Source organism: Erpetoichthys calabaricus, chromosome 4 (assembly GCF_900747795.2).
Source record: "Erpetoichthys calabaricus chromosome 4, fErpCal1.3, whole genome shotgun sequence".
NCBI lineage: Eukaryota > Metazoa > Chordata > Cladistia > Polypteriformes > Polypteridae > Erpetoichthys > Erpetoichthys calabaricus.
The window spans coordinates 22,000,329-22,018,459 of NC_041397.2; the positions used below are offsets into that span (position 1 = coordinate 22,000,329).

The window sequence follows — 18,131 nt, forward strand, 5'->3', positions numbered from 1 at the left end:
GAGGTACGCACAACACGTCAAACCTTGAAGCAGATGAGCTACAGCAGCAGGAGACCAAACCAAGTGCCTCTCAGCTAAGACAAGGCAACTGAGGCTACAATTCACATGGGCTCACCAAAATTGGACAACAGGAGAATGGAAAAATGTTGCCTGGTATGAGGAGTCTCAATTTCTGCTACAACATTCGGGTCAGAATTTGGCATCAACAACATGAAAGCATTGTTCCATTCTGCCTTCTATGAACGGTTCAGGCTGATAGTGGTGGTGTAGTGGAGTGAGGCATATTTTCCTGCCACACTTTGGGCCTCTTAGTACCAACTGAGCATTGTTTAAATGCCACAGCCTACCTGAGTATTGTTGCAGACCATGTCCACCACTTTATGACTGCAGTGTACCCATCTTCTGATAGTTACTTCCAGCAGGATAATGCGCCATGACACAAAGCCCAAAATATCAAACTGGTTTCTTGAACATGACAATGAGTTCACTGAACTCAAATGGCCTCCAGAGTCACCAGATCTCAATCCAATAGAGCACCTTTGGGATGTGGTAGAATGGGAAATTCACATCATGGATGTGCAGCTGGCAAATTTGCAGCAAATGTACGATGCTATCATGTCCAATTCCTGAAGCATCCTGTTGAATCTATGCCATGAAGAAATATCCATATTACTAACCGAGAATGCTAAACCGGATGGACGCAGGGACATCCGGCCATGGGCCGTAGCCGCAAAAAGACGTACTGCGCAGGCGCCCCAAGAAATGAGGGGCCGCGAGAAGCGGACAAGACCACAGAAAAAAGGAGACAAGAGCACAGAAAAAAGGAGTCAAAGAAATGAGGCGGCGCGAACACAGAAAAAAGGAAAAGGCACAGAAAAAAGTAGTCAAACGCAGGCGCCGCACGAAACACATTGCACACGAAACTAGCACACAAAAAAAAAGAAGACGCTCGCGCACAACAGCAAGGCACCCCCCCCCCCCCACAGGCACCGGACGGGACACACACCAAGAGGGGGATTTAACAAGCCCATGGAACACAAAAAAAAAAGACAAAAAAAAGAAGACGCTCGCGCACAACAGCAAGGCAAAACTACAGGCACCGGACGGGACACACACCAAGAGGGGGATTTAACAAGCCCATGGAACACAAAAAAAAAAGAACACAAAACCACCCCACACACCCTACAAGCAACGGACGGGAGACACACAAAGAGGGGGATTCAACAAGCCCCTGGAACACAAAAAGAAAGAAGACGTTCGCGCAACAACAATCCTCACCCCCCCCCCCACATCAATAAGAAGTGACACCCAAAGCCACATATCTAAAGGAAACGTCCATATTAAACATACGTCATCTCAACACCTTCACACTAGGCAGCATAGGTGGATCTCCTTACAATAAAGCACTATTAACCGTTCAACTGCAGAAAAGGCTCCATATTAACAGTGAGTGCGATCCTCCTTATTACTTATCCATATTTCGCACGCTGAGGAACAAACAAGTCATGAATACACGGTCACGGGTACAAAACGATTCGGATCGGATAACGGGACCAAACACACGAACAAGAAAGAAAAAACAAAATACACAGGGGCGCATACAACGCGCTTCGGAAACTCCGGGAGAAAAAATGTCTCGGATCAAAAAACGCAAAGCTCAAGTAACCCCGTTACAGAGACGTGCCCAAATGGACAGACACAATGAACGTAGACGCATACAGCGCGCGTCTCAAAGTACTGCATCGAAACAAGCACGATTTCAAAAGAAAGAGCTCGCGTCTCAGACATACAAAAAAGGGAGCGAAGAGACAGAATAAATGAACGCAGACGTGTACAACGCGCATATGACCTGCCAGAAAACAAGCAAGCAAGACTCCAAAAGCAGAAAGCTCAACTGACCGACATACAAAAACGGACAAGGCTCGATACAAACAATGCACGACATAGACTGAAACGGACTTTTGGCAAAGCGGAGGCGAATCAATTAAAAATCAAAAATAGCGCGTCACAAATAATGGACATGCAACAACGCGGCACTTAAACGCCACAAGCAAAACATGCCCGTCGCGGACATCAACGCCAGACACCTGCTAAACGCTTACGCCAGCTGGCTGACAACGCGTTCAATAATGAGTCCACTATTGAGGAAAATTCATTGGGATTAATGAATGTCATTTGCAATCATTGTCATTCACTTAACTTCCCAGAAGAAACAACTGGCAATACAAGTAATGAATTTACACGTTGTTGTCAAAAGGGGCAGATTAGACTGACTCCTTTACATTCATATCCTGAATATCTAGAGAAGCTTCTAACTAACGATGTGCCTGAAAGTAAAAACTTTATGAACTGCATTAGATCCTACAATAGTTCAGTTGCTTTTGCATCTACCGGAGTACATATCAGGCCACCAAAAGGCAATGGCCCATACTGCTTTCGCATATGTGGTTAACAAAACGCACTATATTATGTCCAAAAAATATTAATGTTAATCACATTAATAACCAGGTCATTTCATTACTTCCTGGAGAGACACGGCTCTTTCTAAGCTCTGACAAAGTTGACTCTGATGACGACAATGAACATCTGAATTTCCCCTTAGAATATTTGAACACTATTAACCCAGACGGATGACCACAACACAACCTTACCCTTAAAAACGGTGTTATTCAAGCAACAGTTCTTACAGAATCACATGCTAACAATACTGTTCTCATTCCTAGAATTGACCTTACGAGTTCTGACCTGGAATAACCTTTTACATTGAAACGCCGACAGTTCCCCATTAAACCTGCATTTGCCATGACCATCAACAAATCACAAGGACAAGCCATGGACAAGGTTGGCATCTACCTCTCTGAACCCGTTTTTGGACATGGACAACTTTATGTTGCCTTCTCACGTGTTCGACGTTCATCTGACATTAAAGTTAAAGTTATAAATGATCCATGCCAAGGAAGACTCATTCAAAGACAAGACACCATCTTTACTACTAATGTTGTATACAAAGAAATATTCCAATAAAACATTACTCTATGCCAAACACTCTATTTTTTATTTATATAGGCATCATCCAAACCTGCACACTATTCTATATCTAATTCATACATCTCACTCTTTGTCATGCCCCAACGCCAGGGGTTGGCGAGCGAAGCAAGCAGGGGGCGGAGCCCCCTAGTACCTAATAAAGTGGCTGGTGAGTGTAAGGTGACATACTAATGCAATTAAAACAGGTTATTTTAATTTTTAACATTTGTAAATGGCAAAAGAGTTTAATGGGTTGTCTTAAAAACTTTATCTAAACATGTACCTCAAAACTGAAAATTACATACGCTTTGTGGTGCGATACAATACTGAGTACTCCTTGACAGGGTGTGGTGTGCAAAATATAAACTTCTTTTGTTTCTCTTACCTTCCTTTCTGCATCATCATGTCCAGTATCTGCCCATTTCTTGTTGTTATCACTTTAAGGGAAACCTCTACTATGTTTCCAACAGCAAAACCTCCACAGATAAACTACCTCTTCAGCTTTTCTGCCAGACCTTGAATGGACTGACTAGTAACCTCAATGCCTATTCCCAAAAACCTTTAATGAAACTTTGTTATTTGCAATTTGTTCCATTTACAAGAGTTTCACAGCTTGAATAACAATAATTGTTCAATTGATATCTTCCCTTTTTATGACCCTTAAAGCATAGGCCTGTACATTAGCCTTAACATTTGATTATAAAATTAAGAAATATTAATTTATTCTTACTGGTCTTTACAGCATAAATATCCAGGATACTGTAAATACTGGTACTATACATAATCCTCTTTAATAAAACCCCTGTGTGCGTCCAGTGTCCGTGTGTGTGTGTCTTCTGGTGAAGTTCGCATGCGCGGGGCATGGCGCGATGCTACAAAGCACATGCTTCAAAGGCCGCCTGACGCGTCACACAAGACCTATAAAATATCGTGCGGCCGATCCAATCGGATTTCGGTAAATGAGGTAAGACCTAAATCATAAAACAAGAAAAATCCAATCGAGTACAGAGACACGGAGACCAGCTTCCCCATTGTTGTGCAAAAGTGTAAAACACGAAAAATCCAATCGGGTACTGAGATGCGGAGACCAGCTTCTCCATTGTTGTGCAAGTGTTCACTTTGAGGAAGTCAGATTTGCGATTAAGAAGCTTGGTCCGGTAAAGTGTAACGTGAAAGTCGTTGAAGGGGTTTTCCTAAATACAGTATACGAATTTTCATGATATTACAATACAATGACTTTTAAAAGTAGATTTATTTTTGCACACATTAAATCAGTTGTTGGGGAGAATCTGCTGATTGCCCACTGTTGTGACAGAAAATTAAACGCATATTACGGACAGCAAAGCCAGTATTACTGTCAGAGAAAATTACAGGCATTTTACAGAAAAAATTCAATGAGGTAAAAGGTCCCTTGCCATTTAATATAGACTGTTCCTACTAATGTTTATGGACTACTGTTCTAGCGCCCGTTATTGTAACGGGCTTAATGTCTAGTACACATATAAATGACATGTGAGGCTGTTTGCAATTAGTGCAGAATGCAGCTGCTAGAATCCTTACCAGGAAAAGAAAATCCGAACACATTTCTCCAGTTTTGATGTCACTACACTGGTTACCTGTGTCATTCAGAATTGACTTTAAAATTCTGCTTATGGTTTATAAAGCTTTAAATAATCTCGCCCCGGCTTATATATTGGAATGTCTGACACCTTATATTCCAAATCGTAACCTCAGATCCTCAACTGAGTGTCTCCTTAGAATTCCAAGAGCAAAACTTAAAAGAAGTGGTGAGGCGGCCTTCTGCTGGTATGCACCTAAAATCTGGAATAGCCTGCCAGTAGGAATTCGCCAATGGCTAATACAGTGGAGCACTTTAAAAAACTACTAAAAACACATTATTTTAACATGGCCTTCTCATAACTTCACTGTAATTTAATCCTGATACTCTGTATATCCAATTCATTATAATAACTATTCATTCAAAATCTGTACTAACCCCTACTCTCTCTTCTGTTTCCTTTTCCGGTGTCCTTTTGGTGGTATCTTGCGCCACCACCATCTACCCAAAGCACCATGATGTTCCAACAATGATGGATGGATTAAAAGCCAGAAGTCTGTATGACCATCAGCATCAAGTGACTCCGTGAAAAACCCGAACTACAAAGAGGACTATTTCATTTATATTAGGTAGAATGCCCAGAGGGGACTGGGCGGTCTCGTGGCCTGGAACCCTTACAGATTTTATTTTTTTCTCCAGCCTTCTGGAGTTTTTTTTTGTTTTTTCTGTCCACCCTGGCCATCGGACCTTACTCCTTTCTATGTTAACTAATGTTGTCTTATTTTAATTTCTTATTTTGTCTTTTATTTTTCTTCTTTTCATTATGTAAAGCACTTTGAGCTACTTTTTGTATGAAAATGTGCTATATAAATAAATGTTGTTGTTGTTGTTATTAGATTTATTAATTAAATGGGCAATGTTAATGACTGGATTATCAGCTTGGTATATAGTCATCCAATGATCTGTCAGTGAAAATATTGCAATCATTGTTGTTACTGAGACTTATATTTCTATTCAATGGATTTATAATAATTTATACTTATTTAACACAACAGTATTTCCACTGGAAAGGCTAAGTACTATATATGTTTAGATTAATTTTCTCATCTTTTGCTGTCTAGACTTCTGCTGTGCTTAATAAACTGCCACTTTATTTTACTAATATAGAGTTGTTAAAGGATTCTCTATCAGCAAAATGTCCATAATCATTAATTTATACATAAATAACAGTGGAAATAAGAGTGGTACAGGATATGTACAAGGGAAGTGTGACAGTGGTGAGATCTTAGATAGGAAGGAAAGATGCATTTCAGGTGGAGGTGAGATTATATCAGAGATCAGCTCTGAGCCCTTTCTTATTTGCAATGGTGATGGACAGGTTGACAGAAGAGATTAGACAGGAGTCCCCGTGGACTATGATGTTTGCTGATGACATTGTGATCTGTAGCAAGAGTAGGGAGCAGGTTGAGGAGACCCTGGAGAGGTGGAGATATGCGCTAGAGAGGAGAGGAATGAAGGTCAGTAGGAACAAGACAGAATACATGTGTGTAAATGAGAGGAAGGTCAGTGGAATGGTGAGGATGCAGGGAGTAGAGTTGGTGAAGGTGGAAGAGTTAAATACTTGGGATCAATAATATAGAGTAATGGGAATTGTGGAAGAGAGGTGAAGAAGAGAGTGCAGGTAGAGAAGAGTGTCAGGAGTGATTTGTGACAGATGGGTATCAGCAAGAGTGAAAGGGAAGGTCTACAGGACGGTAGTGACACCAACTACGTTATGTGCTGGAGATGGTGGCACTGACCAAAAAACAGGAGACAGAGGTGGAGGTGGCAGAGTTAAAGATGTTAAGATTTGCATTGGGTGTGATGAGAATAAACAGGATTAGAAATAAGTACATTACAGGGTCAGCTCAGGTTGAACAGTTTGGAGACAAAGTCAGAGAGGCAAGATTGTGTTGGTTTGGACATGTGCAGAGGAGAGATGCTGAGTATATTGGAAGAAGGATGCTAGGGATGGAGCTCCCAGGTAAGTGGAAGGCCTAAGAGAAGGTTTATGGATGTGGTGATAGAGGACGTGCAGTAGGTCGGTGTGACAGAGCAAGAATACGAGGACAGGAAGATATGGAAGGAGATAATCCGCTGTGGCGACCCCTAACAGGAGCAGCTGAAAGATGATTAATTTATACAAGCAGCATACAGTGTATCGAGGACATGCTAGTGATATTCTACATTGTATGTGTTGTACTTCATTGTATACAACATGATTTTGAAGGTGTACAGTAATGAGGGCTAATAGTCATAGAAGTCTTGGTGAGGTAGGCCAGCTGTCAGCAAGACATTTTCTGGATGATTTTGGCCGATATTATAGTTTTGCATCTATTTCTGATGTGTTCACTGATACTGTATATCTAATGTACAAGTATAATACAAATTTTATGATTACATGAGGAGTTAATATACTGCAAGTAACAAAAGTGCTACAGAAGTTTAAAAGGAAAGATAATAATAATTATTTATATTTAATTAGTGTTTTTCTTACTATACAAAGGACTTCAGTGAGTGGGGAGCCACTTCAACCAAATACTAATGTGTAGCATCCACCTGGATGATGGGACAGCAGCCATTTTTGCACCAATGTGCTCCTCACACATTAGCTGTTAGGTGGTGAAGTGGCGAGACATAATTAGCCAATTAGAGACAGGGGATAATTTGAGGCCCAGAATGACTAAGCCGTGGTAGGCAATTAAGCCAGGACACCGGGATACACCCTAATTGTTATGAAAGATGCCCAGGGATCATTTATGACCACAGAGAGCGAGGTGAGTGATCTTATCCAAAGGATGAGCACAGCACAGTATCCCCATCACTGGATTGGGGCATTGGAATCCATATTCAGACCACAGAGAAAGAACCCCCTGCTGGCCTCACCATGGATAGAATTCTACGTCCTTTGTCAGATCAGATGTCAAAGAAGCTCCCCGAGTTAAAAAAATATATTAAAAAAGTATTAAAAAAATGCTTTAGTTGCCTCACATTTTTATGCAATCATTTTGTTCACCCCACTGAATTAAAGCTGAAAGTCTGCACTTCAATTGCATCTGAGTTGTTTCATTTAAACTTCATTGTGGTAATGTACAGAACCAAAATTAGAAAAAAGTTGTCTCTGTCCAAATATTTATGGACCTAACTGTATATCATCCAGTCATTTTTAATGCAGAGTCAACTTTTGCCTTTTTCTATTTTGATTCATACATGTATGTCCCCATACACCATAACACAGAGTTTTTCTAGAAAAATACTGGAGATGGTAAATTGAAATTGAAACCACATACAACTATTGACTGAAATATCACCAATCACAATTCAGAATTAGGCTTTACAGCAACATTTTTGTCATATAAGATAGAAAGAAGTACAATCTAGCAGGTTCTTTTATTTATGAGTACTTATCCCATGCAGTCCTCCTAAACTTAGCTCCTCTAACACAGGTGTGCTCAGTACTCGGAGAGTGAAGCATAAAAGAACAGGTAAGGCTGTTTTCTGTTTATATGCACCAAAAATCTGGAATGCTTTACCTTTGGAGATACGAGGGGGCAGTAGAGCAGAGCACCTAAGAAAGGCTACTAAGAACTCACCTTTTTACTTTGGTTTTCACACCCACCTAAGAACTGATTCATACAGGGGGGAGGAGGAAGTTGGAACTTTTCATCAAATGCAATTCTATATGCTGTTTTATAGGCTGCTAACTAATCACTGCTTTTGGTGCGACTTCTTCTTTTCCAGTACTCTGTGATGGCACTATGTACCATTGCCCCGTGGCCATCTGAGTATGCTGCAGGCAGGTGAGATGCTGAGAACATGAAAGCTTCACATGAGTGTTCTGTTAATGGCGACCTGTTTATGGCCTGTAGAATGCCCAGAGGATTCTGGGAGCTCTTTTTGGCCTTGGAACAATACAAGGTTTATTTTCTCCAACATCCCACCAACTGGAGTTTTTATTTCCTATTCTCTCTGGTCATGTGGAGTTAATTTGTTAATTAACTGTGGCCATGACTTGTTATTAAGATGGACATTCTGATTCTCTACTGTTATAAATACCTTTTTGTGATTATTATTGTAAAGAACTTTCAGCTACTTTCAGGTATGAAAATGTGTGATATAAATGCTGATGTTGTTACTTCTGATGGAGTGCTTGCTCTCCTTCATAAAGCCAAAAATTGTCATACAGAGAGAGTTTAAGACATGTTTCTTTATTACCTTCCACTGCAAAAGAAGAGAATTTTTGGTCCCACTGGCTTTTCGGGGTGGATTTGGCATGTCTGGTTCACAGGTCAATGTTGTGAAGCTCACTGGTTCTGAAGGGATTCCTTGCAAACAGCTGCATTGTGCTTGGACTCTAAAACATTTAAAGCGCAAAATTAATTAAAAAAGCAATTATATTGTATAATTATCATGATGGAACATTTCAATTTTAGACACCTTTAAATTTCACCATCAGCTGGTGTAATAACTTCCTTAAAACTAACCTACCTACCATTCATTAGAAAAATATCTCTGTACTCCATGACCACTACAGAATTGTTAACAGCATGAACAAGGATCGGGATCTCTAATTCTAATACTGAATTGTACTGAGATATACTGATTGTTTCCTTCATAATCACTATGCCTCTCCCTAAATGATCACATGTATCAATAAAAGTGCATTTTGACCTAAACTGCTAAATAGACAGTGAAGATGGTGAGACTCCATTCTCTGGTCTGAGAGGGAGCCTCATTTAAATTAAATGTACAGGGCAGCAAGGAGCATCACTGCAGCAGGCAAAACCACTGGCAGATGGACTTTATGAACTGACATTCACAACCTTGTAATCTGTCTAGGCCAGCACTGCCTTTGTTTTCACAGAGTGCGCAATCATGCTTTGTGTTTAAAAATGAGTCAGTGATCACTATAATAGGAGAACACCTTGACATACAGGAAGAGGGATTGAGAAGACAGTTTACGCAAATTCTGGGAACTGGAGAGCAGGAAAATTAAATGACTCACAAAGGAATCTTAACATGAAACCTTGCTGCTCAAACGTAAAACAGTATAGTTCATAACCATTAAGAATGCACCATGAAAGAACCATTAAGATAGTAATAGAAACTCTGGACTGGCATCTTTTCTCTGAAATCAGCATAAAAGTAAACAAACCTTGCATGATATTCTGTTGCTGGTCTTAGGTCTTCCAAAGTCGTACTCAGCTCATCACCACTGCAAAAAAAAATACATATACAATATGTATAACTGTTGCATGGTTTGAATTCTAAAATATTTAAAATTTTATTTGTCAGTCATTCATTGATTTGCTACCTCTTAGCCAAAGCCAGGTTGTGGCGGTAACAGTCTTGGCAGTGAGGCCCAAACATCCTTTTCACCAGCCACACTTGCCATCTCATATTGTGGGATCCCAAGGCGCTCCCAGGATACAGTATCTGGGAGATATAATCCTCCCAGCAAGCCCTGGGTGTTCCCCATGGTCTCCTCCCTTGTGCCTATAAAACCTCTACAGAAAAGCGTCCATTATCAGATGCCCAAATCACCTCAATTGGCTTCTTTCGATGTGGTGGGTCAGCAGCTCTACTCCAAGCCTCTCCCAGAATGTCAACGCTTCTCACCCTGTCTCTAATGGGGAGCCCAGTGACTTTGCAGATCAAGCTCATTTCAGCTTCTTGTACCCATGATCTCATTCTTTTGGTCATTACCCAAAGCTCATGACCATAGGTGAGGGTAGGAATGTAGACTGACTGGTAAATCGAGAGCTTTGTCTTCTGGCTTGGTTTAATATATCACTGTGCTCTGTGCAAATATTTTAAATCTGCTTTTCTTTTCTTCTCACATGTACAGCTAACACAGCGCCAGATTTAGTACAGGGGCCTGGCATTTAGAATTGCTAGGCAAGCATCTTAAGACAAGACAAGTTAAGAACAACTGCAAATGGGCAACGTGCGCTATTTCTGTGTGTTAGAGTCAGCATGAAATTGTATCCTCTCTTTGCCTTGTTTGGAATTGTATTATTCACCTAAGTGGGGGCCTGCACATGGAGAAAGAGTATAAAGCCTTGGAACAGTGCCTGGCACACCTTTGAAGCCGACAGATGGATGGGAGATATCATCATCCGATCCTAAAAAATCCTTCCAATGCAGAGACAAAAATGGCAGACTCTACACAAGGTCTTGTCATGGCTTCCCGTCTGTTACGCCATGGAAACCGTCATTAAAGAAAGCTAAGTTATTTTCTCTTACGTGATTTCTGACCGCCGTATCACTAAGGGAGGGATATGGCCTGTTTATAATATATCTACTTAGGTTCAGGTTACTTAAGACGCCACAACTACAAAACAAACATATTTCCAAGGACCTAGCAACTCCTAGTGGAAACACTTGGCTCCTTCTTCCCCACTACAGATTGGTATAACAACCACATAACTGCACACGCTACCCCAATACGTCTGTCGATCTCACCATCTCTTTTCCCCCTCACTTGTGAACAAGACTATTGAGGTATTTAAACTACATTGAGGCAGTAACGGACCTCCCAATCAGAATGGACAATCCACCTTTTTTCTGCTGAGGATAATGACCTCAGATTTGGCAGTGCTGATCCTCACATTGCCGCTTCATACTCGGTTGCAAACCAGAGTTGGCAGCCCAATTAAGCCAACAGGATCACGTTATCTGCCAAAAGCAGTGATGTGATTCTAACGTCAATGAACTGGACCCCCCTCCCCTACCTGACAGTGTGTTGATATCCTATCCATGAAAACCACAAACAGGTTAGGAAGCAAAGCACAGCCCTGGCTATGTTGTCACATTTGTGCATTGGTTCATCGTTGTCTTTTCCATGCTCTTTTTCCAATAAGCACATTTCTTTTGTTTTGAACTTTCACATTATACCACCTCTGCCTAAATTTTCCATTCCCTTTAATCTGAGGAACAACGGCATACATACATAGTACCAACAATGACTTATCTTTGCCATCCATGCCAGCCTCCATTGATTATCTCCGAGTACATGGTGCTTACAAACTCAGAATTAATAATCCAGTTCATCATTATATTGTTAGACTTTACCCCTTTCAACTGACTTTTATTTCAAGCCCAGAGGTCTGCATGTTCAACTTGGAAAGCTTAATTTTAATATTTCTAATTTCATACATTTACACGTTTTTAGTGCATCACGTGATTTTAAACAGCATGACAATACAAGCGTTATTGTTTAAAGTTTTTTTTTGGATTGTTTTGTGAGAAAAACAAATGCAGCATTAGGCGATTTGCTTTACTTTGTTGAACTGTTTTGGTTTGGTTTCTGGTTTGGTTTCACCACAAACAAAAGGTAACAAAACTTAAACAGAAGTTAAATTATTTCCTGCATTTAGCTCATCATTCCCTTGACTTGCCTGTATGCTGTTTTGAACTTCCCATCTTTTCCAGTATTGGAAAGAGACACTTCATAAAATAAAGACTCCGGCAAGTTGGCTACATCGCTATCTCCATTTTCTGTTGTGCCAGGAGGTGACCATGAAAGGAGTACTGTCCTAGCTTGAATGTCTGACACCTGCAAATAAACAAATGAAATTAAGACCTTAACAGGATTATGAAAAAGTATGACATAAACGTTATTTGCATTATGCAAAGGAACGCATGTTAAAACTACAGTATGAAGCACAAGCAACAGTATGATTTGGAAATATTTTACCAAGTGCATATGGTTATTCCTGATGTTTTTTGGCCCCTTCAATTCATAGACAGGTAAAACTTTATTTGCCACAAGAGGGAAATTTGGCTTTTTACAGAAACTCTTTCAATAAATAAATACATAACTAGACAGATAAATAAACAGAGTTGATTGTTTGCTGGGATCTCTGGGGTCTCCTATGTCAGCATTGTTTGATGAATGTCTTTGGGTAGCAATCAACTCCAACCTGACCCCTCAAGAACCCCCTACCCCCCAGCCATTCCATCTGGCACACACTTCCTTATCATCACGGGGTATCAGAAAGTGCAGCATGTATCCTTTCCAGATCAGGCATCAAAATTGCACACAAGCCTACAAACACTCTGCTCACTGTCCTTTTTAATGCTAAAAGCAGGTAATCGGAGGCACAGAACGCGGTTTACGACATACCATGTGGCTCATACCCATCTGTATATGTGGGACAAACGTCAAACCAGTCACCACATGTATGCAGGAACATCACAGTGCTGTCAGAAGAAAGGACTCACAGTCTCTGATTTACGCACATACAAGTTCAACTGGGAACACATTTAAATGGAACTCAGTGCAAGTAAAATTCAAGACTAAAACTAAAAGTGCCAGAGAACTGGCTGAAATGGGGCTATCCACTGAAAACACCATTAACAAACATTTGGACATGAACCCACAATATGCAGGCTTGAAAAGAAGAACATAAAAAATAAGATTTTATGACCATCACCCTCTGAACCCCACCTCATCAAACCACTACCCCATATCCACCTACCCTCCTCTCCTTATTTGCTAAATATTACCATGGGTTCCTGTACGTTTAATAGTTTTCCTCTGGTGATGACTCCTGATAGCAGTTGAAAGCTTAGGGATAAAAAACTATTTTAAGATATGGGATTCATTTTCTCCCATTGTGGATTTCCAGCTACAAATATGCAAGCGGTATCACAGATTTTCGCTTCTATAAATTAATATACATATAAAAACACACCAAAATAACTTAAAAGGAAGAAAAATTAAAAATGAAAACTTCAGACTTGGTAGTCACAGTGAGGTATTACACAAACATATTGCTGTTTATATAAAGGAGCCCCCATTGCATTTCTTGACACACTTCTGCTGAATAATCTGTTTGCTGAAAGTCCTCAGTGTTGTTGTGACAGAGAGAGGATGTGCAGCATTGCTCATAATTGCACTCAGCTTTGTTTAATTCTTTCTTTCACTGACTACCTCCAGGGGGTCCAGAGTGTGTTAATGTGGTGGGCTTCTCCTGAAGCGATGTTACCAGCCCAGCACACCACAGTGTGGAAAATCCCACTGGCCATCACACAGTTATAGAAGATGTGAAGTAGGATACTATTTACATTAAAGGAATGCAGTCTCCTAAGGAAGAAGAGCCTCCTCTGCCCTTTCTTATAGGTTTAGTTTGTGTTCCAAGATCAGTCCAACTTGTCATTGATGTGGACCCCAAAAGTACTTGTTAGTGTGTGGACCACCTCTACATTGACTCCCTGAACAATGACCAGACATAGAGGCTCTTTGGTGTGGCAAAAGTCAATAATCCATTCCTTGGGTTTGCTGATGTTAAGAAACAGACAATTTTCTTTGCACCAAGAAACAAAGTTCTTTGCCTGAGTCCTCTTCTTTTTCTCATCCCCTTATCAATACACCTAAAAAGTACAGAATCTTTGGAGAATTTCTGCAAGTGATATAACCTGGTGTTATATTTGTAGTTGAAGGTGTACATAGTGAAGAGAAGAGCAGACATACCTGTTGCTTGTGGTGCTCCAGTGTTGCTCACACAGTCCTCAAGTTTCACAAACTGTGGTCTGCCTGACAGATTGTCTATTATCGGTACACCATTGGCTCATCCACCAGCATACCTCTGAGTTTACCTCTTAACAGGGATGGCTGGATGGTGCTGATGGCACTGATGAAACCAAAAATCATAATCCTCACAGTGCTGCCTGCTTTGTTCAGATAAGAATTAACCTTGTGGAGCAGGAAGACAATTGCATCCACCACTCCAATCATTGTTTGATAGGCAAACTGCAGTGGGTCCAGGTGATCTACCATAAGAGGACTCATATAGACCAGGACCAGTCTCTCATGATGTGAGATGTACAGTAAGTGCCACTGGTCTGTACTCATTAGGTGAAGAGGCCCCTGCCTTCTTTGGAACAGGAACAATGCAAGATGATTTCCACAGCAGCAGCACTATCTGGGGCCTTAGGGACAGACTGAGCAGGTGACAGAGGACACCACTAAGTATAGTGTTATAGCAGTAAAAGTAATAGCATTATATTCACAATACAATTGAAAAAATTGTAGCTTGTGAGCAATTAGAACACGTCACTTGAAGCTCTTAAAATGTTTTTTTTTTTTTTTTTTTTACCTGCCCTTGTTATTGACTTTCCATATAAATGAACTGAAGCACCAACATTTATATGGATTTATTTAGCAGAAGACATTATTTAAAGCAAATCCCAGTTGCATGCAGAAAAATGCCTGGGGAGCTTTACAAAAACTGAACTGTATGCTGTATGTCAATATTCTTCTTGTTATTTATATGTTAGATGCCCTCATTTAAAGAGATTACAAGATGGAAATACATTACAACACATTGCTTTTAAGACTTTATTAAACCTTTAATCTTGCCAATTCCCCTTCTGCACTGCACAAATTCAACTCACTTTTAACTCCATACTGGCTTTAAACTACATTCTTGAAGCATACAATGCAGTCACCTATGTGGAATTGGAAAATAAACCGAAAAAGGTGCCATTTATTGATATATACAGTACAGTACCATCAAAAAGTATTTATCCCTTCCCAAGTTTCTAACCCTAATTTAGTATAATACATGACAACCTGAGTAAACACAATGCACAGGTTTTGAATGATCACTTGATTTAACAGAGGGAAAAAAAGTTCACCAATACTTGTATCACCCTCTCTTATAAAAAAAAGTAGCCCCAAACCCCAGCCTATGAGGAAGGTTGTAGTATTGACAATTGGGGTGAAAAAGGAACTAATCGTGAAGCATGACGATACAGTAAATGCAATTTTCATTTTATTATATAGCATTTACATATTTTACTTATAATTATTATTAATTTATTATTTAGAGCATTTGTGTTATTTTTACCTTAAATTATGTGCATTTGCTGTTTAAGTTTAACGAAATGGGTACGGTTTAGGGTCTAGGAACGGATTAATTCACTTTCCATTATTTCTAATGGGGAAAACTGATTCAGACTTTGAACAATTCAAACAGCCTCCTGAAACAAATTAAGTTCAAAGTAAGAGGCATAACCATATTTTGACTTGTGTATATTTAAATAGACATTTAGGAGAAAGTTGGGAGAAGCAAAAATGCATGCACAGGACAAGAAGTTCTGAGAAACAGGCGATTAGCTCAAAGACATCAAATAGTCAGGGACATTGGGCAATGGGTGGAGAACATGCGAAGGCTAGGACAGGCTTTAAAGATAGCGAGAGATGTGAAAGTTTCAGAAGACACTGAGGGCTCAGTCTGACACCATTAGATCTGTTCTTCGTTTAAACAACAAGCTAAACAAACTGACAGGGATAAACAACGTGTTGAATTGTGGTATATGCAAATGAGGCAAGAATTATGGGAAGGATATGCAAGTATAAAGCTAATGTTAGGAAGAAGTGCTCAGATAAATTAACCAGTGTGTGTATACTTATAAGATGATGTGAAATGAGGCCCGTTGAGGACTTTGCTCTTTAAAGTGTATCTCATAATTAGCTTAAAATTACTTCAGGCTGACAGGTAGCAAAAACCGAAGGTCAACTTTAAATTGTTCAATTTGTTTTTTTTTTTTTCATTTATTTTTTAACTAATCTCACTTACTAAAATTAGCCATTAGGCTACGGTATAAAAGACACTATACACCTTTTGAAAGAGGAAGACACCAACAGCTTTTTAAAACAGGGATATTTTATTTAGCTTCTATTGTAGGAATATGAGAAAGCAACATTAGTATGAGAGAGAGAGAGTGTATAGGCAGGTCTGAAGACGCACCAAACCATCATGCTGCTTGAAGACAAAAATGAAGTACCACCCAAAATGCACCCCAATGAGGAAGAGGAGGAGAAAGGTGGCATCATGTAGGGGTATACTTTTAAGAAACACCTTAGTTTATTAAGAAGAATGGACTCTTTAAATTAGATAGACATCTCTCTCTCCTGGTTATACTGAGGTGATACCTGCTGTATGGACATCATTGATTTGAATCGTTAAGTTTGTATAATTCCTGGTTTCTAAGTATTAAAACTCAAGTTTGAATATTTTATTAAATGAAACTTGCCTTGATTATTGACATGCAGTATATACCCCAGTATGCTGGCTTGAATGATTTTTCTGGTAACAACCAGACGACTGAAGCATCATGGTAACCAGGCAGGAGAACCTTCAGGCCAGCCTCATTGGAGTATGTCTTGCATGAGAACTGTGCTTATTCTGTTAGAATTGTGCAGCCCTTTCAGGGGTTAACAATGAGGTAGCAAGCCCCTGGCCCCTGCTAAGATTTTAAAGCTGAGGCAGCTAGCCTTGGCCATATTGCTCCGTTTGAAATGTGCAGCCCTTTCAAAGGCAACGTTTTGAGTATTTCCAGCAAAAGCACAGCTCTTGGCCTTTGCTAAGGTATTGTGAAGTGTAGCCCTTTCAGGAGAAGTGACAGGTCCTTGGTCATTATTGTGTTTGAGACGTAAGTGATGAGTAAACACCAAATACGCAAGTACTGTGGGGTGTACATATAATAGTAATTTAGATCTTTCCAGTATTAACTTGTCCACCAATATAGAAAGTACCTTATAGTACACTTTGTAAACACTCTCTGTGTATATGGAGTTATACACTAAAATTCCAAAATTTGATACACCCAGAAATCTCATTTTTTGATATAAACTAAAACTTTTTTTGTCAATATAATAGTAAATTGATTGATGTCCCCAAACTCTGACTCCAAACCAGTATCTGATGTTTATTTCCACCTCTGCAAAGCTTTCCTCAAACTCTCCCAATAACGCCAACTGGCTAACAGGCCTTTCCCCATCCTCTGTGTTGTGCTGGCAAACAATCCTTCTAAATATCAAAATTGTTCTAAAAATCCTAATCACCAGCACACAAAATTTAAATTTATTCATAGACTGTGCCCTACCCATTGGAGACGTTATCTAATGGGACTAGAAATTGATCCCCTATCTCACCTTCGTCCTCTTAATTAAATTTCCTAAAACTTTCCTCCACGTGTTCTGGGAATGTCCTCTGGCTGCGGCTCTCTGGCACTATGTGGGTGAATCAGTCTCTACGATTCTTTCTTTCCTCATTTCTTTGTCCTCCAAGTTCTTTTCCTCGTAGTCCTGTCTTCTCGTAGCTCACTTTCCCTTTCTCTCTCCCAGCGTAGGCTTTTAATTTAGCCTCTCACTAGAAATCTCTCCAGTCCTTGCCTCTCCTGCAATCTGGAAGTCTTCATTTACCCTTCTTCAACTTTACGCATTCCAGGTCAACACCTCTTCTGGCTCTACTATTCACAACTGGCTCCATGCTGTTCAATCAGTAAAGAGCTGATAGGGGGTTGCTCCGTGAAGCAGTTTTCTCCTGTCCACCTTTCCTTGTTCTACCCTCTAATTCTAACCCTAAGTATAACTCACCTCCTTACTTCTTCTTGTGCTCTTACATGGGTATAGGTGTGTATGTGTGCTTTGTGCAACTTTCACCAACAATAAAAATTTCAGAAGTGTGTTTCTTAGAATCAATGCTTCTATATG

General features: G+C 40.0%; 1 protein-coding gene across 3 annotated transcripts in view; it reads right to left on the reverse strand.

The window, feature by feature from the left end:
* fndc3a (fibronectin type III domain containing 3A) overlaps positions 1-18,131 on the reverse strand; it is a 418,327-nt gene that overhangs the window by 92,478 nt on the left and 307,718 nt on the right. For all 3 annotated transcript variants that reach the window (XM_028799242.2, XM_028799241.2, XM_051926327.1), the window contains 3 exons: positions 12,025-12,182; positions 9,780-9,839; positions 8,840-8,978 (listed from right to left, as the gene is read on the reverse strand). In XM_028799242.2, coding sequence (XP_028655075.1) covers positions 8,840-8,978; positions 9,780-9,839; positions 12,025-12,182 — 357 coding nt within the window. The remainder of the gene's footprint in view (positions 1-8,839; positions 8,979-9,779; positions 9,840-12,024; positions 12,183-18,131) is intronic.